This window comes from Callorhinchus milii, unplaced genomic scaffold (assembly GCF_018977255.1).
Source record: "Callorhinchus milii isolate IMCB2004 unplaced genomic scaffold, IMCB_Cmil_1.0 Scaffold26, whole genome shotgun sequence".
Classification (NCBI taxonomy): Eukaryota; Metazoa; Chordata; class Chondrichthyes; order Chimaeriformes; family Callorhinchidae; genus Callorhinchus; species Callorhinchus milii.
Genome location: NW_024704767.1, coordinates 3,533,748 through 3,561,244, shown reverse-complemented (window position 1 = coordinate 3,561,244; position 27,497 = coordinate 3,533,748). Strand labels below are relative to the sequence as shown.

Genomic DNA, 27,497 nt, shown 5'->3' with positions numbered 1-27,497 from the left:
AAAAAGGGGGGAAAGTAAAGATTACAGATAGAGGAAATATGTTAAATTGATTCCCATCCGAAATGTCAAATCTAACTGAAAATAAATAAGCAGAGTATAATCTTGGGTATAGAGGAATATATTGCGTAGAAATAGCTGGCTGTACTAAAGGCAAATCCCTGATGGTAAATCCATCATTAACGTTTGTTTCCTGTAAGGCAGCAGTTACAGTAAATTTATCTCGTTTTTGTAGCGCTTTAATAGACATTTATTAAATGCGTTTTAGAGAGAGCGTGGGGCGCCTGATTACATAAAGTTAGAGATGAAACATTATGGCACATGCTCGTAATAATCTGGATAGCATGCTTACGAAAAATGCAGAGCCGCAACAAGGTTTAAATAAACTCCCAACAAATGGGAATGACACGCAAAATAGCATTTCAGATTTGACACCATCCAGTCTCTGCCCTCCCTTAGATTTCTAATGTCATGGGATCCCATGAAAAAAAATTGATCACACATAGATAGTTTAATTAAGTTCGCCCAGTGCATTTCGCTGTGGCATGTTGCATTTCTCAATAAAATATCCTCCTGGAAACGATCTGTCCAGAAAGCAAAATGTATGTGTCTGCGCGCGTGTGTGTTTTAACCACTAAAATCGGAACCAGTGTGTTGTTGACAAGACAAGTATGTGATCTTCTCATAAAAGGTAAACTTATCTGGACACTGCATCTCTTGAGGAGGGAGAGGGGGCGAAAAAAATATGTTAAATGCCCAAACCAAGCAAAGATTTGAGTCCATTTGGTGTAATTTTGATGTTCGCTGCAAACAAAAATGTGGGGTTTATGGAAAATTGCACTTTATTTCAAACCTAGTAATTTTTTTTCGGCGGCTACTGTTAAAATGCCAGCACTTTGCAAACACTTTGAACCTAACAGGTTTTGCAACTGTGTGTGAAACTTCATGATTACGCGACTCCTTTTATTGATTATCCTTCCAGTGTACAAGTGTAGGGTAAGTAGAAAAAATGCAACATCTTTCCAGTTGACAATTCCTATTTTTAAAACGTCGCTTGAGGAGTCCAGAGTGTTTTTTTTTTGCTGCTCGATGCGAGGCCATACTACGAAGGCGCTTGCTTTGGACTCTTAAACAAACCCTCCACAGCGCTCAAAACTTTTCTGCAGAAGAAAATAAATAAATGTGACATTCGGCTAAGCAAGGGCTCATTAGTTCGCTGTACACTCCTAATACAGGAACATAAGTGCAAATTATAGAGTTCAACCCCAACGCACGCTCTTGTCAAATGAAATCAACCCCATAGAACTATGATACACATTGCTGCAAAATCGCATCGCCAGTTCCTTGAAGATAGCAAGTGTCGTGACCATACTTTTGCGTTGATCTTTGCACGAGGTGTTAGCCCGGTTGGTTAATGTAAAGATAGATATATTTTTTTAAGATAAAACGAGACAAATCTCCTGTCCCTTTGTTTTCGAAAAGGCCACCAGCTTTGAACAGTCTGATTTGTGGACGATACGTTGGCGATGGCCGTAAAAAACACATTTATATTGAAATGACTGCTTTATAGAACATAAATACGATAAACTCTCCACACACTCCCCCCCCCCCCCCCCCCCCCTCCCCTCCAAACAGAACTCGAGTCCTGTTACAACCAACGCTCAATTTTAACGGCTTTAAAATTGCTGAGTAATTAGAATTAGTTGCGTTTCACCATTAATTAGGCAACAACACAGTGGGGAGGCTTTGAAATTCGAGTAAATGGGGAGGGGAGGGGGGTGGGGAGAGGAAGCAAGATTCATCTGAACCCAGTTTAAAGTAAATAAACGTTAGCGAGGACTTATGGCTGTGTGAGTGTATTTTGTGCCTCAACAAATTGTAAATATATTGCCCTTAAAAGTCGTGACTGTTGTTGTGTAACTCTTAAGAGACAAGTTTTGCAAATCAAAACTTTGTGCTAAATTATTGTGTTCACCGCTGCGCCTTGGCACGGGTTGGGTCGAACCAGTGCGAGACTGAACTTAACCCTTGACGGGGTTTGTGCTTCGGCCAGCCCAAAATAAAAAAAAATATGGAACCGGAGTGAGGTTACATACCTAGCAGGTTATACGTGAAGAAGAAAAAAAAAGAGTTATGTAAATCGACTATTAAAGGGACATCCATCTATGCAAATATACGCTGTTCCAGTGAAAGTAATACTGCGCGCTCCATAAAACACGACTGGATTGATGCGAGCGATTTGTTGTTTTGCCTTATGTAAATGTCACACTACAAAAGGGGATCGCGGTGAAAACGCCAGTGCCCCCTTTCCCCCCCTTTCCCCCCCGCCTATCCAACCCCCCCCCCCTTTACCCCCCACTTCTCTCTCCCCCCCCCCCCCCCCAAGATTTGCAAGGATATCTATATTAAAAAAAATCTGCCCGTCTCAGCAGAAAACAACTGCACTTCCAAAGCAATCGGCCCCGCGGTTTGTCTTTCCTCCTCTGGATTTGTTGTGTGTGTGTTTGGCGATTCCAAAATAATACGCACCACCACCAACCCCCCCCCCCACCCCCCACCCCGACACAACCCTCCCCCCCCCCACACGCCCCCCCCCCCCCCCCCCATACACACACGCACAGACACCCCACCACCACCCACCCGATTGCAAAAAAAATCCCCGCTGCTAATAGTTTGATTGGAGTCGGTTTCTGTACACACACGGGAGGGGGCTGCAAAATGTGTTTCCTATCACTACTCGCCTGGAGACGACAGAGTACTACATGCCGCCATGTTGGGTTGGTTGCAAACAGGACACCAAAGCCAGGCAGGGCGGCTGGAGGAATACTTTCACACGCTCCATCTCTCCCATTACAAACGCACCCCAAAACATTAACAGAGCACACACGCAAACACACGACACGCACACACGGAGAACCAGAAGACGCAAACTTTAGAGCACAGTGCAACGCCTCTGTTTTTTTTAAAAAGAAGCAGACTTGGGGTGGTGGTGGTGGGGGGGGGGGGGGGGGGGGGGGCGCAAAATGCATTGGGTTTCACGACAGTGCAAGTGCTGTAATATTGTCTTATATCCTTCTAATGGCTTTCACCCCCCCTCTCTCTCTCTCTCTCTCCTCTTCCCTCCCTCCTTTCCTCCTTTCCTCTCTCTCCCTCTCTTCCCTGCTCTTCTCGTTGTGTACAGATCGCCGAGCCGGGTTGGAAAACACGATCTGATATTTATTCCTGGATCGTCGAGGTTTTTTTTTGCGTGTGTGTGTGTGTGTGTGGGGTGGTGGGGTGGGGGGGGGGGGGGTTGGGGGTTAGAATTCAATGGTCATTAGTGGTTAAAGGCAAATTGCTTGGTTGCTCAGCGTGGCGAGGAGTGAAGTCAGTCACATTACAAGAGAGCAAAAAAAAGTGTGTGTGTGTGTGTGTATGGGGGAGTGGGGGTGTTGGGAGGAGTGGGGGGTATAGGAAGAGAGAGAGAGAGAGAGAGAGAGAGACGCCGAACCCTTTGCAAGCTTGCTGATCATGTTTGTCTGGTTTCTCTTAACCCCTACAGCACAGAAATGCGAATATAAGATCAGATCATAAAAAAAAAGCCGCAGGAAAAAAATGGACACTTCAGGGCGAGCGTCACCATATTTCAACGGCCTCAGATCTCGTCAGTTAAAGAACAAGCTTGTCGATTTCAATCCCTTTTGTCAGTTTCACCCGGGGTTAATTTTATTGTTCTAGTTCAGATAGAAAGGTGAAAACTTTTTTTTGTTGGTGGGGAGGGGGTGGGAGGGGGGGGGGGGCGTTATTATTTATCAACTAACCTTAACTAAATGTAGCACGTTTATATTTATATATATATATGCCTTCCATCTGCAGTAGGCAACTTCACTACAGATTCTCTTAATATGCATAGATAATATGCATAATAGTTGATTGTGATCAAGGCTTCACTTTATAAATATTTAAATTAAGAAAATAGGGAATAAAACAGGGAAAGCCTTTGATTCAAAGCCATAAATTATAATTTAATACCAAGAACAATTTACAACAAAAACGCTGTGTACAATAGCTAACACAAACAGGAGCCTGGCGTAGTAACTCCACACACATATTACTTGCAATAAAAAACATCTGAAAAGGCTCGATCTATAAGTTAGAACAGCGTAGCAATACCCTGAAGTAAAAAACGTGAGTCAGCTGCAAACGTGTTAATAATCACAATCATACATCATTTTCTGGTCCAGATCTGTCTCTCATAACAGGCAAAGATCACTGTTCCATCAACTGTACAAAATGATCCTTTTTGTGCAACCACAACATGATGTAGCATGTGGCTGGAGAGCCACAAAAAAGGCTTTTTTTTAAAAAAGACAAAAATGCAAGTTTACACATTGCAGATTGTAGGTAGCTGTATTACCATAAATGCATGGAACAAATGGCTTGGCCGATCCAAACCAGCTCTCTCTGTTTTTAATGATTTTTTTGTGTTTTGTTTTTAATACAAGGATATACGGGAGTACTGTAGGCAAATGTTCGCCCAAATGTATTTCCTCTATACAATCAAACATTTACATGTATGTAACAAATGTAAAATGTGTTAGCGACTTGTGGCCATGCTCTCACAGTCTAATCCCATATATAAAAAANTCAAATGGATTTATATTTATATACATAAAATCAGGCTCACTTTTTAGTGCTACACATCAAACGTCAGTCACTTCATCCTCAGCTTGAAGATCTTTCAATAACAAAAATTGGCAACCACATTTTTTTTCCAGACATACTCTTTGAATAAATCTCATTTAATATATTTTATTTACATTCAACACTGTTCCTAGTAGCAATTGCTTGTTTAAGTGTGTTCTGTGCGTGAACTTTAGCCACAATAAGCTTTTTTTTAAAAAAAATTCTGACCATTAAAACACGTACTGATCCATGCTTCCTAACACCTGTCTAATGTACATTGGTTGCACAGGCACTTAAGTTAGAACTAAATAAGGGTTGGTGATCAAAATCCCCTTGGTGGTTTGAATGAGAAAGGGGAGGGGGTTTCGGCGTGTCATATTGGGACTGCTTGACTGTATCGGTATAGGTGTCATTGTTAAACCCAAAAGACAAGGAGCAGCATGAGTCCACGGTTTATCCTTTCACTGAAAGAACATGTGGTTTGTCCACTACTACAGACAGTGGTAGTAAACTACACAGGTATATTGAGTAAATAAGACAAAGAATCCACGAATTGTAATGACTCCAGTAAACTGCAATGTTTGACCATTGTAATGAGATTTTTTTTTCCTTGGGTGAACATACAATTGTAACAGCAAAAAAGTTCCATATATCAAATAATATTATAATCTCCGAATACTTTCATTTTTTCTTGAATATAACACACAAGACTGACCAAACAATCCAATTATAACTCTTACAGTACAGAAATGTTGCACTTTAAAAAAAACCTTCAGCTTGTATACACGACTGTAAACTCTAGATACTTAATTAACCACATGTCAACTAGTAAGTGCCGACATAGAGTTCCATGCTTAATCCAAGAAAAGAAATTGTGGCATTGTTTTTTTTCCTTTAAAAGGGCAATGGATTGATAATTGTTACAGATGAATTGAAAATATACAAACAGGCGTTCTGAAGCCTCCTAGGACTCAATACTGCAACAGGAACTAAATGGAGCCACATTCAGATTACCAAAGTTTTCTTCAATTTAATGAAACAAAATTGTACTGTGTCTTGGACACATAAAAGATTTCTGGTTTCAGAAAGATATCCACAATGTATCCCCCCAAATGTCAATATTAACGAGTTTTCAACACTGGATTTTTAAATTACAAGTGTGTATCATTTAATATAGGTCTGCAGTCAATTCTGCCCAAACAAAACGTTTAATGTGTTAACACTATAAGTGCGTTTTCCAGCATTAGGTTTCAATCCTGTCAAATAACCCTTTTTTATCTAACATTTTAGTGAATTCAGTTTTAATTCTTGCAGAACATATTTACGTGATACACCGTATCTGATAAGAAGCAATGGTTATATCAAAATTATTAGTAGAGAATCACAGAGGAGACTGGTTTGGAACCAGGAAAAAATACAAAACAGCTATAGATACATAGACACAGGACAATTTATAATAATTTGGAAAATGTTACTTTTCTTTCCTCCTAATTTTGAAATTCTTGTTTAAATGCACTTATCCTTATATCGATATTTCTCAAAAGTTTACAAAATAAACCAAAATAAAAGACTAATTTCCCGTTGTTACAAAATGATAAGTAGCAAGTTGTTCTGAACGACACAGGAGAGTTTTTGAATGCGTTTTTAAGTTCATGTACAGTCATTGAAATCCACAGTTCTTTTTTGTCTTCCCTCTCTTCCTTTTTGTGTCACATAGGTAAACTTGTAACAGCCTTTTATTTCCTGCTTTACAGAAGGAATTTGCAACATAATGTCACTCGCCTTTTTTTTTCCTATTTATTGAATTGACATGTAAGGCCAGTTGAAGCTGCTCCCGGATAGTAACATATCACGGATCAGGGTTTCTATGGGGGTTTTACCTACCAAACGGACGAAGAATAATTGCTCGATGACAGAAGAAGATACGGTGCGAAGAGAAGGGAGACGGAGTAAAAGCTTCCCAAAGCGGGTCGGCTGATTTGGATACTGGCTGCGAACGTACTCTTCCAGAGCACATTGCGATTTCTCCTGCAAGCTCTCTACATGGGCCACATCAGACAAGCCACACGCATCTTCAGTGAGAAAGAGGCATAAAAGGAATGAGTGAAAAAAAAGAAATATATTAGAAAAAAAAGTGTGGGATTAAATAAATTACACCAATAGTTGCATAGGACCTTTAATTAGAGAGCATAGGTTATGACCTGACCTACCCGTTGCATTTTGCATTGCTGCAAACCCAGCCCAACAGACGCATATTATTACAGGCATCAAAGAAAACACAAAGCATAGATACAGCAACCATTCACAACCACGTTTTACGTTGGGACTTTGTGTGTGTGTGTGTGTGGAGGGGGGGTGGGGGGGGGGTGTTGTCAACTTAAATCATGTATGTGGGTTGTTGACAAGGAGTGTTTGCGTTTCTAAAAAATATTTTTTTCAGAAGCGTGTGACACAAAAGTGTTCACGAAACAGCGAGTTTGCATCGCTGCCTGCAAGGCCTCACATTTTACAAATAGCAATAAATTAACTGCTATGGTAATGTCATCGATTGCTCTTGGTTGAGTAGGATCAAGTAGACTGAACAAACAAAATAAACCGCATAACATTTAAAAGTGTTTCCAAGTCGGTTAGTAATTCAAGTATAAAAAAACAAGAAAAATACTACTTCATATATATATGTATATAAACTAGCATGTGATAACTTAAAGCAAACACACAAAACGCCATCTCCACTTACACCGAATCGACAGGATTTTTTCCCCCTAACTAAATGTTCACTTCTGATTTGATTAGTTTGGTTAAAAGACGTTTGGAAAAGCATGTTTTTTTATGTGTGAAGTAATAATATAAAAAAGGAAGTTTAGGTCACGACCCAAACACTGGACCTGGTCCAGAAAATCCTCTGGATACCCAAATCACCCTAACACAACAAGGAAAGGATTGTGAATCGCTTTCCCACATAAACTGAAATTTTCTGTTTCCTGATATCAATCCTTTGAAACCTTTATTCCAACCCAAGATGAGTGATTGCGCTGCTAATCTAACTTAAATAAAAAACATTTTTGCAATTTAGCACACCAGACGGTTGGCGTGAAGGAAGTGCAACAGTAGAATTAAAATAATGCTCCAATCTGTATTTTTAATTTAAAAAAAATATTGGGGGTTCCTATATTTTTGTGAACTGCATGCAGCGTGATTTTTAGCTTGTTTACACGCAATACTTTGTAACGTGCGTTAACTGCCTTGTTTGTTAAACCGACCACAAATGGTTAAATGCATAATTTCCCAAGCGTTTAATTTTTTTTAATAGATTGATTTTTGGGGGATAAAAGTGGAAGCTTTCCAGCGATTTATATATGAAATAGAGAGGAACTGCAGCTATAGAGTGAAGCACAGTGAGTGAGATCAGTGTTTGAGCATTTGACTGCCTGCCTGGTGCATTTTGATCTGATATCATGGCTGTCCTGATTACAGATTAGCCATATTTTTGGAGTCAATATTTGCCTACCTGAGGTGAAGAGCACGATGGCCTTTAAGCAGCTATACTCTGCCGAGTCGACGTGCAAAGCTTTGAGTTTCTCGACCTGCTCCTGGAAGATCCTTATGTGATCCATGAAGGCGACGACTCTGTCTGCTGACATCGGGGACGCGTGTAGCCCGGCGGCGGCCAAGAGAGGAGCCACATGGAGAGGCATGGAGCACTGCGCAGCGTTCAGAACAAATAACTCGCTCCAGGTCAGCCTCAGAAGGGCTACCTGATCTGTGATCTGCAAATCCGGGAAGAAAGGGATATTCCTCGCCCATTCCACGGCGCTGAAGAGCAGCCGAGCGGCCAGTTCACAAATGTTCTCAATGCCCATGATATTGTTTGGCTGCATGCATTGGCTGCCGTAGCGGGAGGTCGGATACGGCTCGGCCCGTAATAACAGGGAGATATATCCCGATAAATAGGAATGGCAGTTGAGTGGGTCCCCGTTTGTCAAAGCGAACTGCCCCGGAGTCGGTTGTGTAGGTGGCATTCTTCCCCTCTGGACAGCTGCAGTGCGAAAAGAACAGACTACAGATATTGACACCTGAATCTTACCACATTTTAATAACAGTTTATACACAATGCACAAACAGCTTCTTTTTTTTGGGGGGGGGGGGGGGGTGGGGTGGGGGGGAGACTGGCGTGAGCCGGCGAACGGGCGATCAGATTAATATATACACACATATATATATATATATATAAAAAATTAATTTCACGCCTGCTCACAGGTTTTTGTTTAACCACGAAAAAAAAGAGAACACCCCATACCCCACCCCACCCCCTCCCCACACACAAAAAAAACAGGCTGCATATTTTACATCTCGTCTCGCATTGGCACTTCTGCTTATCTTATTGCCACAAAACACGTAAAACTGGTTATTTTGCAATCGCTGGTTTATTTCCTTCTCTGGACTTTCACTAAACTGTTGGAACTTGCACGGGGCATTATTAGCACATTTCTGTCCCGTTCACGTTCAGTTTCACGTATAAACTTCAACCCACTTTCAAATTAGATTTCAATCAAAACACGCTTTCTACGGTTCATCTGCGACTTAGTATTTTCTCGTTCTCTCTCTCTCTCTCTCTCACACACACACACACAGACATAAATGGACAGACAAACACACGAACTGGAAGAGAAAAAAATATAACAAGACAGTACATCAAACTTAAAAACACACCCTCCTCGAACCACAAACAGCCCTACAAAACTCCAGACACAAAACAACGAGAGTCGATTTTCAGTGGCATGCAATCAAACACACATTTTTTTCGGAAAAAAAACTTTTTTTTTTAAACAGAATTAAGAGAGTGGTCATTTCGCTTGGGAGCTTTTTTGTTTCTTTTTTGGTGGGGTGTGGGAGTGGGGGTGGGTGGGTGGGTGGGGTGGGGTGGGGAGTGGGGAGGAAAGAGGGGGCGGGATGTCTCAAATATTTTCAAATAAATGAATTCTCAATACCTTCCCGTCTCATGCCGACTTTGAGGCATTTTTTCAGGCGACAGTACTGACACTGATTGCGGTGGTGCTGGTCTATGGGACAGTTCCTGTTGGCACGACATGTATACGTCAGGTTTCTGCGCACACTTCTCTTAAAGAAACTCTTGCAGCCTTCGCAGGTGAACTGACCGTAGTGTTTGCCGCTCGATTTGTCCCCGCACACTACACACTCGATGTGCTGCTGCTGTTTTTCCCCTTGTTGGTTCTGCTGGTTGGATTGGGCCGGAGTACCCGGGGGCCCGGGCTGGCCTGGGGTCTGCGGGGTAAGGGGGGCTCCAGAAGGCGGTTGAGGTCCTTGCTGAGGCTGGGGTGGTTGCGTGCCCTGTGGTCCGGCCACGTCGTCTTGCGGGTCTCGCCACGTACTAACTACCATTGCCATATCTCGGCAGAGTGTTATCGGGCAACGTTAAAAATGTCCTTTTTTTTTTTGGGTGGTGGTGGTGGTGGGGAGGGGGGGAGGTGGGGGTTTGGGTGGAAAATCAGCAGGACCGGTGGCAAGGAAAATGAAGGAAGAAGAGTCGATTAGCTTGTGATAACAACACACACACACACACACACACACACAGGGTGGGAGGGGGTGGTGGTGGGTGGTGGGTGGTGGGGGGGGGGGGGGTTGGGGAAGGGAGAGAAAAAAAGAGAGGAGACGCACACACACACACACACACACTCACACACACACACACACACACACACAAGATAAGAGAGTGTGTAGAGAGGCAGCAGTTCAAACCCGTTCAGCAGAGAAGTGGCGAGAGTCGGGGGGCCAGGACCAGGGCAACCCGCAGTCAGCCATTCAGGAAACCCATAAAAAAAAGGAGAAGGGGACGAAAGGTTAAAGATTGCGAAAAAAAAAGGATCGACTTCTTCAAGGCAGCGCACGATCCGGTGTAGAAGTGTTCGACCATCAACTGATCATAAATTCTTCGCCGTGGTGTTGGTTGTAGTAGTAGTGGTGGTGGTGGTGGTGGTGTTGCTGGTGGTGGTGGTGGTGGTGGAGGAACTGCACATACGAAGAGTCAACAACTCAGCAGCAAAAGGGGACTATACACACACACACACAGACACACACCACACACCACACACACACACCGCACACACACAAAAAAAGCAGTCGTCGACGGTCCCCCCAAAAAAGCTACTGAAACCTCTCTCGTGCGAGAGGGGGAGAAAAAGGAAGAGAGAGAGAGAGAGAGAGAGAGAGAGAGGGGGGGGGGGGGTGGGGGGAGAGAGAGAGAGAGAGAGAGAGAGAGAGGAGAGAGGAGGAGAGAGAAGGAGAGAAGGGAGGGAGAGAGATAGAGGGAGAGAATCAAACTGATCAAATATGCAAAGGGGGTTGGAAGTGAATCCGATTTGAACGAGCGGGGCTTGCGGAGTAATTTTTCTGAAAGGGGAAATCTGCGCGGATGGCTGTATATAGTGAACTTTGACACGACTATTGAAACTGACACGTTTCTATGGAGATGCCTTCCTTATATGGCGCTACACCCGAGTGACGGAGCCAAAGCGGCGGCTGCTGGCGACTGGCAATCAAAGGCGACTGGTCAGAGCTTTAGGTTCGAGGGGGCTGGGACATCCAGCCCGCCCCTTGCACCGCATTGGATAGGCACCTCACTTGCTATCCGGCCGCCCCTGGCCAGCAACACATTTACATTGCATCCACGCGCAGAAATCTTACTTCCAAAATAAGTTTTTTTTTATATATATATTTTTTATATTTTATATATTTTATATTTTATATATACAAAAAAAAAATTTTTTTTTCGAGAGATGATGATGATGATGGAGGAGGAGGAGGATGGGGAGGATGGGGAGGAGGAGGATGAGGGGATGTGGGGGAGTGGGATGGGGGTGAAGAGAGGGAGGTGGGTTGGGATGGTGGTGGGGTGGGGTGGGGAAGGGGGTGTGGGGGGGGTGGGGGTGTTTGGGGAGAGTAAAGGCTGTGCGCTTTTAAATGCAACTGCCAGAAATGAACAAGGAATGAATATTGCCAGAGTGCGTTTCATGAAATAATATTTTTAATAGCTCACGAAAACTCACACAGCACTGAAACAATAAGCAATAAAGATCGTTTGCGAACATTCGTTTGTATAGTTGGAGGTGGGGTGGAGATTCTTGATATAACAAGAGTTTGCTCGGCATTAATACAGACGCGATCAGACAGCGTTCAAATACATATTGCAAGTTCCTATAGTCACACACATATATCCTTGTAAATTCTCATAGTTTCATCAGTAAGAAAAAAAACTACCCATAAGAACTTAGATTTGACCAAAAAGTTGATCTTAAGGAGACATGACATTGACAGCAATTGCTTCGCATTCATATTACAGAGCATCTTAAAAGTTGTTCTTGGAAAAAATGTAATGAGCATTATCAGAGATTTTACTGAAGTGGCTCTCAATGAAAGTAATGGGAATAAATATTGGCATAAATCGGTTCTACCCGTTTTTGAGGCTATCTGTATTCAAATTTCAGGAGGAATACTGCAACTTTAAAAAATATCAGCGTTTGGAGCGTTTTATTCCATCTGATGAAACAGTATTTGCAAAAACATAAAGTGATTAATTTGCAATTCTTCAAGTGCAAACTGGGTTTGCAATATGCCGGGAGCTGGTTAGGTAGATACGTTGAAACATAGACATACAGACACAGATAGATACACATATACACACGCACATACATACACACACAGATGCATACATATGAATGGGTCATTTCGCATTAAAAGACTCAAAACTATGTCCAAGGGCGGCGATTCTTTAGAGCACAGCTGCCCCTATAAGACTTTTTTTTTCCTCCGGAATAATAGATTCGAATTCCCAATGTCTTCATTTTGGAAGAAAGACAACTCTATTTGTAACACATTATATTTAGTGGTCACTCGGGGTTGGCGGGTTAGTCTTATTGGCAGGACTACCAAATTAACAAAGAAATTGACATTTAAACAGACCAGAATTGACAAATACCATTATTTTCACGAGAAATACATGTAGCTTTAGGCACAGGTAAATAACATAGCTTTTGGAGGGGCTGGTATCTTACATTTAACAGAATGATGCAGACTGCGAAATTCTTGCAGTCATACTAAACAGATTGCACATTACTTGAAATTAGATGTAACTCAAATTGAAGGTTTTTTTAAGGTTCGGGAAAACTTAAACTAGAAAATGTGGCCGTTTGGGCTTGTAAACGCGTGTTTATTATTTTGAATCTGCAGACAGACACGCTTTGGAAGATTTTTTTTGGTAGGACATGAACAATTTGTACAATTCTTTTTTCCGAATCCAAAGGACATGTTGTTGTGAATGCACAGGCATTTGTGTTATTACATTTATGACTTGACGTTTTCCGAGTGTCGATCTTATTGAATGTTAAAAAAAACACACACATTAAATGTATCGTTCTCAGACTTAGGATTTTTTCATTAAACAGGTGTTTGCTTTAAGGTGCAGTAACAGCTAGTACACTTCGTGTACCGTTACTTAAAAGAAAATGGGATTTTCATTTCTGTTCTGTTGACTTTGTTTCACAAATCCACAAAGAAATCCACAATTTCTGTATGAATTCTGTTAGAAGTGTCCCTTACAGTCAAACCAGATGATAACATACACAGAATGTGGTTACTTGGGCTGAACATACACTGTTCGCCTTGATGTACATTTAACAATGTAACCACATATAAAACATGTTTACTTAATTCAGTATAAAATGGGGAAAATCCTAGTATAACTGTACTGGGGGGGAGTGCATTGACATTTACAAAACCTATGAAACATTATAAATGTAACACTTTAGCACACCGATCAGACGCCAATATTGTTATAACGAAAAGGGTTTATTACCAGATATTCAACAGATTAAAACGCAACATGCAGTTGATTATGAGAAACGTGGAGAGAATACTTTTACCGGTAATTAAGGCAACGTAGCTAATATAAATATATATATATATATATATATATATATAGCGATATCATTTATTCAATAACTATCCAAGAAGCACACACAAAAAAAGTTTGGGTTTCCTGTGAGGTTTGCTGTGAGAGTAGCAGAACTGAGTCGCCGCTATTTTATGACAATTGAACAAATTGCACTTTGTAATTACTTCAAAAGAAACTTTTGACCGCCTTATACGAATCATGTTGCCTTAAAAAAAACAGTTATTCGTAAATCATTTTTTATCAAGACGAAAAGTTACAGGACGAGATAAATTAATATTATATCAGCCTCCAACTGTAATAAAGCTTGAGAAATCCATTTACAACACGAGTTGGGTGCCACTTGCTCCCCAGTTTATTCTGTGATAACCAGCAAGGTCTATTGAATTTGAGTTCCCTGTGAATTTGCCCTGCTTTTTTTCACTACATTGCAACACAATGAATAGGGAAAGTGGTTCCCATTGTGTCCCAGTGATCTCAAAGTCATTGCAGTTTTTAAGCAGTGACTTGTGGTACTTTGATAACCGCCGGGAGCTGTCAGTGTAGGGGCTTCTGAAAAATTTACAGTGCTAAATCGCAGCATATGCTGGAGAATTTGTCAAAATCTTGTACAGTATCTGGCTGCCACCTAGCGTATGGAGTGTCACTGTAGAAACTCCAGACGAGAGAAAAGCCATTCAAAGGATCCCGGCGCCTCCTCGCTCACAACGCGTCCTTTATACCCTGAAAAAAAAACTTCTGCACCTTTAATCTGATTAATTCTTTAGGATTTTTCTCTAATTGACTCGGACGTTGCTGAGCTGGACTGCGTGATCTCCGTCGCTTTGTGTGTGTTTTTTTTTCCTCCTCCAGATCTGCCCGGATGCCAGTGTGTAGACTGGGTGGTTGGGCAATTGTCTTATTTCCCCAAACAAAACGATCCCCCCACACATTTTGCGTGTAGGGTTTTTTTTTCCCCAAAAAAATAACAAAGCGATTCTTCCGACGTTAAAACGGTACATGTATTTTGAAGTCGGCTACCCCCCCCCCCCGAACCCCCCCCCCCCCTACCCACCACCACCAGTCCCCTCCAAAAAAAAATAAACCATCAAATCGGTACCAGGATCTTTATAAAGTGGTGAGTACCCATTTCTGATGCTCCATTTAAAAAAAAACAAATCTGTTGATTGTGTACCAACTGGTTCTTGCGCGTTAATTCAAATAATGATTGTTTCCTTGTTTTTAAAATTAAAAATGAGCTCGACGTGGATATCGAGTGCAGTAAATCAAAGCACAGTTACACAGCAATTTAGGAATGAATTGGGAGGGGGTGGGGTGGGTGGGGGGGGGGGGGGGGGAGTGTGGGGGGCGAGGAAATCTAATTCATTGAAATACGAGGGTCGAGTCTTTGAAATTTTTTTTTCCACACACAGCGGGTCAATCGCTTCACACGGATTCTAAGCCCTTTGGCTTTATTTACAGTCAGTGAATTTGTATTAGTTTCGGCCGTTCTGTTGTATTATCCAGATATTACACATCTATGAGATAGTGTGTGTAAAAAAAAACCCATACGCGATTCGATTGAAATCACTGAGTAAGTACCATTGCATTTGGAATCGGTGCAGAAGTATCCCCCGGAACCGTTAATGGCTGTGCATAGAATGATCAAAATAACCACAACTAGAACCCCACAATGATATGAATGTGCTCCCAATGTTTTTTTTTAAAAAAAGAAAGAAAACAGCAACGCTAACTCTTCCAGCGGCTTTAGTTTATTCGCTCTCAACCAGAAACGTCTCCCAATTCAACCCCCGATTTGGTGACAGGAATAATATAGATTAATTAATATAAACACAGGTTCTTTTAAGAGCGATCGGGTTTTGACACAGAGAATAGCCTTATTTGCTCTCGAATAAGTAAAGAAAAAAATATATATTTATTTGAACATACCAAACACCAAGGGTCGCATTTGCCTTTGTTCAATGTCCGAAATTATTTGCATCGCGATGGGCTCGAGTCTCCTCTGGACACAGGAAGTTGTGAATCTTGGCGGAACTGAGTTGGAAAGTAGTGAGTGAGATGAATCTCTCTTTTTTTTTTCTGGCAGGTGAACTGAAGGAGGGAATAGTCTCCTCCTCACCTGATCTATTTGTCTATTGAAGAGAATCACTCATTTCATCGACCGTCATCTGTTTGCTCAACCGATAGTGTAAACTGATAAGAGCCTTTGGCCAGAGCCGAGAGGCGACAGAAATATTCAGAGACAAAAGAAAGCACTTTCGATTTGTAATTTAACTTTCGCCCAATCTTTCGGTTAACTTTATGGGGCTATCGATATCACAGAGCTGGTGAAACGTGCTCTGGAATGCGAGCCGCGCCTTTCTTTCATTGAAAATAAAGCAACGTCCAAATAAAGCAATGGCCTGACCGGTCGGTCTTTGCTTTGCTGTGGTCAGTTGCAGTAATGAATTGGTAAAACTTCCCAATTTTTTTTTCCGGGGGGGTGGGGGGGGTGTGCGGGGGGGGTGGGGGGGGGGGGTGTGGGTGGCGGTGGAGGAACAAAAGCATACAACTTATTCTAAAATCTGATAGTCTTTCACATACCGCCTCTCTCGCCCATAAGAGGAAACTATGATGCATCTAAACAGTTAACAGGAACGACACAGCTGAAGTCTTATTAAACGGTACTCGTATAAAAAGTAACTGATTAGCAGTTGGGATAACTTTTTGTCAAAGTTAATTTGTTTCTATTTTATTGCTTCTGTAAAGTTAGTTCAAGCTCAGGGTTCAAAGGTGACCAATTCCCCTAACGCTAAACCCAGAAAAGCCTCGCAACAGAGAAAACAAATTCAATATTTCTTCGAGGTTCTGAGATGAAGTGTTGATGTAACGTGGTTTGCATCCAATGAAAAAAAAATATCTGTTTCCGCAATTTCGAAAGGGTATCCTTAGCGAGTGGAGAATCCCTTAGCCTCAAGTCTTTGTCTTGGCAAGGTTGAGAGGGGATTGTGTGTGAATCGTGTGAAAAGGACGGCTAGGGTCGCTTCAGATCGATTTTTATTTGTCCCCTCTGTCTTTTCGGATCAGCGCTCTTCAATGGACACATAGGCGCTCTTTCAAGAGAAAAATCTTGTGCAACATTTCTGGCCTGATTGCAGCCAAATAGTACTCACCGTTCGGATTCTAGGGGTAGAAATCTACCGCAATTAAATCATTAAATACATGTGCACTTCCAAATCTTGCCAGTATTAGCCGCTCCATCACATTTCCATACTGCCATTTCCAATGACACAATAGATATAAGAACCTAAACAAGACATTCAGACGTCTCTTCTGACATTATATTATATATATATATATATATATGTGTTTATTAAAGACATTGCCCGTTCAATTTGATTCCCCTATTTGTACGCATTGAACTGTATCTACGAGTTGAATATTCAAACAAGTTTACATTTAGATGTGTTTTGACATAAATTATGACCTACAAAAAACGCTATTTTCAGATTGTTAATAGCATGGATATTGGGCACTTTCTATGCGTTTAATGTTAGCAAACTAGACCAAGATAAATATATTGCGTGCCACATAATATCGCCCTATTTAACTAGGTGCCGACATGGTTAAATTGCAAAGAGACTAAATAATGAGCGAAGACATTTCTCAGCAAAATCATATTTGTTCATTTAGAAAACTGTAGGGTTTCAGTGTTTTTTTTAATTTAAATGTCTCATTTAGAAAATTTTATATAAGTTAGCGCTGACAAAGTTGAATTTGTTCATAACATATACAATCCATTTTTTTGGACTGAAGTAAATTTAATTAAATGTAACATCCTTGTCACAGGCCGTAACAATAAAAAAAAACAATTTAATTGCGGTGCTTTGTATTTAGGATTAAAATTCAAGTTAACAGGCGACCCTCGTCAAATAATAGTAGTTGTCACTATTCTTATGCACCTGTGTGTTTCAATAGTGAACCATTATTTAATTTGATCAAATAATACAGAAAATATAGGTTTAAAAGCCCAAATGTAGAATGATTACATTACTGGAGATAGATAAACACGGCAGAATACAATGAGGATTATCTCATAGATATCCATTCATACATATATAACATGCATAGTCTTTTGAATGATTGGTATTGCCGAAATGCCGGTTAGTGTTAATACATACATTAGATAAAGCTATTCATAGGTTTGTACAGTGTATCCTTGATAAGATTCACTTGGTTTTATCAGTGAAAAAGTTGATAATGACAATAATGTGACCTTATCATGGATCAAGTAGCATTACAATGATGGTTAGGCGCAATTACGGTTGAAGCTAAAAGGAAATTGATCTTAACAGTACCAAACGACACATTGCGAAAAGGGCTTGAAAGGCACAGCACAGAAAGAGAGACAGTAAGTTTCCTGTAGACAATAGCACGCCGTCTATTGGGTTCTGTATCGATTGAGAGGAAAGCTGAAGATGTCACCACACTAAATATTTACTGATCACACACAAATAACACGGGGCGTAACGATTTTTTTTCTTCTAGTGAGCACAGAGCATTGGGGGTAAATCACTGTGTGTAAAGAGAGAGCCATAGGTTGGAGTGGCGTGTTTCAGATGTGGGGATAACAGGATAAAAAGAGGTGCGAAAATCGATAGACACTGATTAGAAGGCGATTTCTGACAGAGGGAATGCTGCAAACGCATTGCTGAAGCTGAGTGGGGAGCTGTAATATATAATTATGGAAAAGCTTGGGAAATCTAGGAAGAAAATGAAGCACAAGTCTTTTGCAGCACCGGTGAACATAATTACAAAATATGTGATACTTAACCTATGTGCTGAAACAGAAAGGCCAGAGAAAGATACGGAAACGTGATCAGAGCTGTATATGTGCACACGGATACTTACACACACACACACAAACACACACATACATTCTTATACATATTCAAAGGTAAATACGAGATAGTCACAATATTGATGTAAGTAGAGATACTTGGAAAAATTGCAGGGATGCCGATCTCAGAGCCTGCACGTTAACATTTAAAACAAATTAAGCCTCGTCTATATTTAGCTCTAAAGGAAAAGAAAGGCAAACTGCATCCCGTGGTACCTAGAAAAGTCTAATTAGCCATTTGCAGAGTGTCATCTCCTGTTTTGCACTCCCAGGAGATAAACGGAGAGTTGCAGGTGAGAGGATGCCGTGTGGGAGTAAGAAAGAGAGAGAGAGAGAAAACGCATTTTCACCCACACCTTCTCAAAGCCCAACCAAAAAAAACACATCTGCACTCCAAACCCAAGATGGGGCGACTCTGACCTCGGGTCTCAGGTTCCTGCCCTGATTAACCCGTACCGGCCCAAGATATAGCAAAGGTTAACCAGGCTAATGAACATACCAACTCTGATAGAGTTAGAGGCCTGGACAGAAAGATTCACTGAAGACGCAAAATCTATTTAGAACAAACGACTATTGCAATCTGACGTTTCGTTGTCTGCAGAATAGTTTTCAGCAACATTTTGAAAGTCTCTCTCTCTCTCTCTCTAAATATATATATACACATAAAACCCAGTTTTAAGATGACTAATGGGTTAGATGGCAATGCTTTTGTTCCATCATTTACAACGTTAATGAAACGCTAGCTGGACTATTGCTCAAGCATATCAATAGTCGACCCTTACGGCTTATTTCTGATGATTTTTTTGGTATTGCAAAAAAAGTTTTGATTTCAGACTGGGCTATTTTGTTTAGAACTTTATGCATGCGAATATCCCATGTTATGTTCTTATGGATTAAATTAAGGCAATGTTCTGTGCATACTGTTACACTCACCTTACCCCCCCCCCCCCCCCACCACCACCAGCACAACACACACACACAGTCGGAAAACCCAAACAAACCAGTGCGCTAATAGTTTTCATTAAAAAAGGGCCATTTCAGGTGTTTTACATCAAGCTTGTCATGCACTTTATATGAGGAATGTCAAAAAGTAGTAGGTAAAAAGTGATCGATATCGATAAACAGAAACGGACACCAGAAACAAACAATAAACCCAACCTGCCCAAAGGGTTGTCGGAAAGATGATTTGCAGTGGACGAGGGAAGGGAACGGGGGTGGAAGTTTGGTTTATAGAGCAGCAATGGTGTAGTGGGAATGGGATTAGAGTAAAGTTTTTGGAGAGCGGGCCACCTAATGTAATAAAATGCATTAAGGCTAATTGTACGAAACAAGCCAAAAATATAAGTTTTTGCAGCTTGGAGTATCCATTGCCAGTTTTATTTTAAGTGTATAGATAATAATGAGGCCCAGGTTTTTGGTGTAAAAACCTAATACGAGGGTTTCTTGATTTCTTTAGCTTTATAGTTTCTCGAAAACTGCTGTAGACACGATTTGTGTTACTGATGTAAACCAATTTGTCACTGTCCGCTTTAATTATTGGGGAAACGCCAGGGCTGATGCAGCCCTTTCTTTAAATGCATTGCTAAAGGTTTTATTCCCGTTTTTTTTAAGACACAGGAGAATTTCCCCATCTTCTTACGTTTTCCTGTCATTTCTCAGCTGAAACCTGTCCAAAACAAAGTTTGCCTCTCGTACCTCCGCCCTGAATCAATCTCGGGTTTCAATAGGTGTGGCATGAAATTATTAGTTTCCTGATTTCACAGCGAAATGGCTATAAAACGGAATCCGAAACAGCCTTCGCATCACTCGGGTTTCTCGGTTTGCTGGTCAAGCGATGGAAGAGTTGTTCCTCTTTGCATCTTTTGTTACTAATCCTAACTCATGTTTTTTTGATATGTGCATCGCGTTGTCTTTGATAATGTGTGCTTCGCTGCTTGCTTGCTTGCTTGCTTAGTTGTGTGACTTAACTCTTTGTTTTCTCTGAACCCAATAGCAATAGAAACGGTACCCACTGACTTACCTATTGCAATTCTCTTTCAATAATCATTGGTGGTTATTGGAAGTGTAAGAGTGTTACCGCAACACCTTGTCGCTTATTTAAAGTATCATAATTAGCCGTTTTTTAATCCACCTGCTATCTGTCACTTCTCACTCAGTCTCATCATCAGTTGCAAGACAATTTTCAATGTCATTGATCACCGACTTGCGCGGTGCTTTAACTTTGCGGTGTTTTTATTGTCTTACGTTTCTCCCACAAACATTTTGTTGTTCATTTAAAGGTGCAGGTTAGACTCGCATCCCCCCACCCCCCCTATCTGTCTGTGTGCCCCCAGGGCCAATCTGAGAACACGCAGCCAGTAGATTGCTTTCAGAGGCTGGCTCTGAGATGATGGATTGCCATGTCAATTTAACCGGCGAAGGATTAATTTGTTTCAATGATTTCTCTTTAGGCAGAACGCCAGCACTTTTCTATCTATTCCTTTCCCTTCCCTCTCCTCTTTACAAACAAGTGGATGTAGTTTCTAAGGGTGATAATGGTGAGAGATAAGTTAAGACTCTGCAGTGGCATGACATTGCAGTGGACAATGAGTTTCTATTCCCTCAGAATTACTGGCAGATATATCTGATCAAAACTTTACAATCGACTATGATCTTCACTTAGGTTTGCGAGTGCGTGGCCATGTTTCATTCATCACAACATTCTCGGAGACATTAATTTCCGACTCTATTTAGAAGCATCAAATACGAAAGATGCCATTCAAAAAGTTGTGCACACAGATTTGTCTGTGACAGTCCAAAAGCTTAGCTGAACTCTTCATAAAATGTTTTGCAAAATATTTCCGGGTGCATTGACATATTTAACCCCAGAGTATCCCGTATACAGAGCAAATTGTCACCAAGCCTGAAATTTGTTCATAACTACTTGCCCTGCTCACGTACTTGTCTGGCGTTTTGCAACTCTTGCTGCCCCCCACCCACCCCCCCTCCCTTCCCCGTCCCAACCTAACTTGCTTTATGTAATTCCACTGTGCATCATTGCCAGCGTGTTATTTCCTCAGCAAAATACTATTGCTTGTAAGCCTGTTTTTTTTTTTGCTTCATGGTTTCAGCAAATACATTTTCATTGTGATTGCTCTGAAACGTCCAAAACCGCTGGTCTGTAATAACAGTAGTAAGAATGCAGGGACTCACTTGTGCTGATATGATCCTAAAGAGCCTCAGCACCACAAGCGCCGCTACATTTAACTATTTGGAGGCTTGTCTTGGCAGATAACATATGAATGTGCTCATCAACTCGAATTTATTAGGTTTAATATCACACGTTACATATATATATATATATTGCAACTATACAGACATAATAGCCATGTCCTGTCTTTTTCTCCCTCACTTCTAGATGACAATTTAGATGTTAGCGGATCACATGGCGCAAATAGCTGTAGACTCCCATCGAAAACTTAGCAAAGAAGATTAATAGGACTGGTCAGAGCTATTAAAGCACAGCTTTGCAGTAAATTTATGCTCCAGGAAGATAAATTGCTGATCAACATTTTAGTTATCAGACATCTCCAGTACTTGGATGCTAGACTTAATTAGTATTTTTTTCTCTTTCTCTACTAAAAGTAGGAATCACGTTGTGCACGAAATCAGCCCAATAATAAATAAAACATGTGAAAGGTGTTTAAAATATATCTTATTTTTCTTTTCTGTCGGACACATGCCTTACATTTCTGTCGGCTCGATAAACAGTCTGCTCGTTTCCTACCTTGTTTGATTTGAAATATTATGCCTAACCTTTAATTCTGGACGATCGTTGATTTATGATCAATAGCAGATGACAAAATATGTGCGCAACATAAATACCTCCCTTCTGTGATGGAAATAGCTGTGAGGAAAAAGTAGAGCATATCGTTCATATCAAAAGTTTAGGGGCCACAGTCGAAGCCGGCGGTAAGATCTGTAAATAGAGTAAGAACTTTAAACGTATGATGGAAGAATGAACGCTCTCACAAAAAAAGTAACCCCATCTTTTCAAACCCCCTTCAATGACTGCCCTTTATTAAGGGTACCTGATTCGGTATTTTGTAATTAACATTTGATGTGGTGAAACACATTCCATGTACTTTTGAGCACTATTGGTAGGCAAGGAAAGATTATCAGGGACATATAAATGTTCTTTTTGAGACGTTAAAGTGGGAAGGATAGTTTATACCACACTGGCATCAGTCAGCAATGAATTTGTGGAGTAGAAAAAAAATACCCTTTAAAACATTTTACGAAGAGTTTTATGCTGAGCTTTTGGACTGTCACCACAGACAATGCATTTGATTTGAAAACCTGCAAAAAAAAAACACAGCAGCTCGGATTGTATGGATCTCCATCGCTGAATTAAAAAAAACTCCACGGCTGTTCATTAAGCAACAGAATGAGCTGGAGAAACAACGGGTGAAGTTTAACTTCAGATGCATTTCATTTTCATTTCCAGAACATTTTCTGCGTCTTTTGTGCATATCGTTTGCAGCTCTGCACAGGTGGAAGAGTTCACGCCTCTTTTATTTGCAACGGTGATTGAGATCAATAATTCTGCATAAAGCGTCCATAAAGCTTGGATTCTTAATATTAATTTCAATTCTTAAACTGACACAAATAATAGTGAGCAGCACAGATAGGTTACATAACAGTCTTCGTAATCATTCTTTTTTTAATTGATCGAGAATGCTTCATTACCATCACCCTCTCAAAACAGGTTTATTCAGGAATTAGAAGCATTCCTTTTAAATGTACAATTTTCTAAAAAAAAATTACAACAACGTTTGTGAGGTCAAGTCATCACCAAAGCAGAAAAAAACAAGCCTGACAGAAATGGACAAGGTTTTAGGTTTAAGGATATTAGATATGAGACAACACAACGTCTTTTGCAGCTCAGACAGCTTCTCTATGCCTCAAACTATTCCACCTTTATATAACACATAAATTATTATCAGAAGCACTTACAATAATTTTCTTCAACTGAAATAAAATATTTCCAAAACCAATGAGGTTCACAATTTAACCATTCACATATTTGGAACGGCATTTCATTCCCTTCGCTTAATAGTGAGGTTGGGATTTTCAAGGCAATACACAACAATATTTATTGGTCCTGAAATCAGTCACATTTTCACACAAACAGGTGTACCACATTAAATCCAAACCTGGGTCCTTTAACCTACCCAGAAGGGTAAAACTAAAATCACACCTGAGAGGAAACTGTCCATCTTTTTTTTTGTGTGGAGCTCTTAAAGTAAATAAAATATCAAGTTCTCTTCATAGATATATCCCGTAACAAAGTGGGAAATTGCCGAATGACCCGTTTTAACATGAAGATTGTTTTTTCAAAGTAATCTGATCCCTTTATTCTTTTTCAGATTCATGTTGCCTGAAGATGATTGAACATGGCAAACTGCACAAAGTCTGATTAAAGTATCAACCATACTTCCTTAAGCGTGAAACACGCATTTAAAATGTCTAATCACATCCAATGCTTGCAATGGTAATTCCAGGGAAGGTGGCAACTATTTACACTACTTCTTATATTTGACTTTCATGTCCATTCTCATATCGGGTGACCAAGCTAACTACATTTGGATTCAGTATTAAATTGGTCAAATCCCGTGAACAAGTCCCAATGTGTTACAAAAGCTCAAAACTTTAGCGGTTAACACACGTGTGAAATTTTCTATCCATTCTTATGGAATTATCTCAGCACAAGGTGAGTGAAATGTCAGTCCGTCACTGGAGGCAGGCGATCTAATATATTCTGCTCTGAAATTGTAAAACTATACTTAGGAAATTCACTCAGGGAATTGCGCAATTAATCTATACCCAACCCAATCCTTTGTTTTACTTTTTTATAACATATGAGATAAATTTGCATTGTAACCCATAACTGTTCCAGCCAACCTGAACTGTGGGTACTGCATTTAAATTGTGTGTTAACATTTGTACCTATATATACGTAAAGCCTGAACCACAGATCAAAGGAAGGAATGTGTAACACTATCGTTCCCATTTTTCAAGGGTTGTACAATATAGCTGAAGTATACACACAAGTTATGCAGAAGTAAAGTGTGAAGCACTATTTAGGCTTCAATGATAAGGATGACATCAAAAGTTGTGTGGAGCTTTGAGTGAACTGCACAAGTGACTCTTCGTGAACTATGAATACACACTTTTTATTCAGCAAATTTGGCTTTTTTAAAAAAAGGGTAATAATATGCAGTTAATCTTATTACAAGGAAGCTATTGTTTTACTATATAACAGTTATTTGTAACATTACAAAAATGAACAGGAGAGAATATAGCATTAAATAATTTGGCGTACAATTATAATAATTATATATATAATAATAATTATAAAAATAATAAATTGGTCATTTTCAATCTACGACTGTTTGTGGGACACTGCTGTGCACAATTGGCTGCCGCGTTCACCCACAAATATACAGTCAATTCACTTTACAGTACATTCTGTGAAGCGCTTTGAGACGTATAGAAGACGTGAAAAGTGCTATATCAAATGCAAGGATTATTATTAGTAGTATTATAATACACAATGAGACTAATAGGATGGGCTGAGATGCTCTCTGCATGTTTGCTGATCAAAATATGATATTGCTTTCACTTAAAGTTGCACAACTTTGTGCTTTGCAGTTCTTAGCACCATTGAAGAACAGTCCACCAGCAATCAATATGCTCTTCAAGAGTGTTTCTCCCAGATTTCTATTGGGAAGAAATCTAAGCGAAAGAGATATCAGTTGCTGTTTCACTGCAAAACATCCTCATCGTGGTACAATTGGTAATTGGAATTATAGTTTTAAGTACAGATCATATCTGCTGAGATTTCTTTTAGCATTTCAAAAGCTTTTGATGAACCCATCTGACTTGGCTCTTCGGTATATACTAACAAAAATGATTTATCTTGAGTTGTTTGAAAATACACAGGAGTAATAATACAAATCAATTTGAGCCAGCTTGTGCCTACGTGCATAGATCAGTCAAGATCGGTTTAAATCATCAGTGAATTCAGTGTGAATTTCAACACAACCTGTATACATAACTTGGCATATTTCAGAATGTAAATAGATGTCGTCACAAATGGAGAAAGGAACAGTAAATATCAAAGAAAATGTTTGGGCTTTTAAACACAAACCATATTTTGAATGTTCAGCATTGATTTGAATCCAGCTGGGTCTGCCTGTTCATTTTACCAGATGCTCAGTATGTATTTCTGGGGCTTCTCATTATCCCCAGTTTGCTTAACATATGGTCTTTGATGGCATTCATCTATTTTTCTGTACTCTCTATACATCTTGGAATCATCAAATGATATGTCGCAAGCACATTAATTTTCATATATACTTTTCAGCTTCATCCCAATTTCCCCTTAATTCACACGAAGAGACAATTACATCAGATATCTAATTTTTAACTTTTCTGGAGGCAGATTTTGGCAAAAGGAGGCTCTTGGCAACTGGCAGGCGCTCAGCATCCAAGGGGAGTTCCAGAGGATCAACCTGAGATACATCTGGATACCTGCAGGATTCACAATTTACAAATCCTTTTGTGAAATAGACCCCTCACCCTTTTGGAATCAAGTGCCCAGTCAATCTCGGAGATTAAACTATCGTTAAAAATCAACCATAAAAATAAAAGCAGAACACTGACATATTAGTGGCAATTTTTTAAAAAAAGTTAAAGAATAATAGAACAGTTGAATGATGTTCAATATTTTAACCATGATTATGCCCACCCTGTCATGATTAAAACAATTGCAGATGCAGTTAAGAGTCAAATTCATACCAAGATATCTTGTCTTTGAATTCAGAAGGTGATACTGTATTTAGTTTAATGGATATAAAAAAACAAATTGTTTCCAATTTACAGGTAGTGAGAATAGTTGAAGTTTCAATCACTTATGATGTGAATGCTGAATTAAAAGACCAGTGTAACAAAATGATAATTGTACGATTGACAACAAACAGCATTTTCTATATTCTCTTATTTTTAATATCTTAATAACATAGATAAGACATTTAACAACAAATCATGAAGCACAGGCTTAGTGCACCTCAATCAGTTTAAAGACAGAAATAAAATGAACCACACTCAACCAGCAACTTGTAGCATGGGTTGTTAACATCATATTTATTATAATTAACATTTTACAATTAAGATGACTAACTGCACCTGGTTAACCCTCGCAACACTCCAATTTTGCTTGAGCTACAAGTTAACACTGAATGTTATATTCCGTATCCAAATGATTAAATACTCACAAAGAGAAAATATACAAGAACCATTATGTACAATATTTTTAAATATAGACAAATAATTGACTAAGTTAAACAGTTATGCTTTTGAGCAATTACATTACCATATGCAATTGTCTATATATAGCTGGGACACAGTATTTCAAAAGCAATGCAAATCTAAAGGCTTTGTTTGGCAAATGTTCCAGACAATTTGAGTTCTAACACAAACAAACTAATTTGATTGTTTAAGGATATTAGTTGCTGGCTTATTTAAACCTCCTGCAGTTCTTTCACATTATGAGCACTGAATTCCTTTACAGCTTACATGTTTCAAGCTATGTTGGATAGATATTGTATTGTGAAACTGCAATCAAAATATTTAGTTAACAAAGACTTAGCAGCATGGTAACAAGTTTCCAATACAGTACTTTGTTATTTTCAGAATGGTCACGTTTGCAAAGCTAAAAGCAAAGGAATTAAGCAGGATGTGGAGTTGTTTAAAACACTGTTGCAGATGCAGACTCATAACAGGATAAAAAAAAAGTTTAATAAACATGATTAATGGTTTCATCGTGATTGTTCCAGAAAATTAGATGATACACCATTAGATTAGAAGTTGTATCATTATTACACAAAGATAAATATCACCAAACATTTACTTTATGACTCTGCCCCATTCAAGTAGAAGTCCCATTCT

General features: G+C 39.8%; 1 protein-coding gene and 1 long non-coding RNA gene across 7 annotated transcripts; one reads left to right on the top strand and one right to left on the bottom strand.

Moving 5' to 3' along the window:
• Window positions 1-3,980: 3,980 nt before the first annotated feature.
• On the bottom strand, window positions 3,981-15,659 carry LOC103187361 (COUP transcription factor 2). Of its 6 annotated transcripts, none has more exons than XM_042344043.1 (4): window positions 15,557-15,574; window positions 9,651-9,736; window positions 8,171-8,719; window positions 3,981-6,734 (listed from the first exon to the last, which is right to left on the bottom strand). In XM_042344043.1, exons 2-4 carry the CDS (start codon window positions 9,661-9,663, stop codon window positions 6,460-6,462), a joined length of 837 nt encoding a protein of 278 aa, XP_042199977.1. In that variant the 5' UTR covers window positions 9,664-9,736; window positions 15,557-15,574; the 3' UTR covers window positions 3,981-6,459. The 6 variants fall into 6 exon arrangements, with proteins under 6 accessions (XP_042199977.1, XP_042199976.1, XP_007905031.1 ...); XM_042344042.1 differs by lacking the exon at window positions 15,557-15,574 and adding an exon at window positions 9,819-9,880; XM_007906840.2 differs by lacking the exon at window positions 9,651-9,736 and having other exon boundaries at window positions 8,171-8,698; window positions 15,557-15,659.
• On the top strand, window positions 14,688-26,834 carry LOC121850851. Its single transcript, XR_006085791.1, has 4 exons — window positions 14,688-14,744; window positions 23,915-24,258; window positions 25,200-25,344; window positions 25,993-26,834. It is a non-coding gene; the product is annotated as an uncharacterized LOC121850851 (long non-coding RNA).
• Window positions 26,835-27,497: the final 663 nt, after the last annotated feature.

Excerpts from the sequence above, each read along its gene's own strand:
- LOC103187361 (XM_007906817.2), bottom strand. The coding sequence starts at position 10,068 with ATGGCAATGGTAGTTAGTACGTGGCGAGACCCGCAAGACGACGTGGCC. Across the intron at positions 8,720-9,650 it reads AGTCGGCATGAGACGGGAAG|TCTGTTCTTTTCGCACTGCA; the intron begins GTATTGAGAATT and ends CAATATCTGTAG. Across the intron at positions 6,735-8,170 it reads CATCGTGCTCTTCACCTCAG|ATGCGTGTGGCTTGTCTGAT; the intron begins GTAGGCAAATAT and ends TTCTCACTGAAG.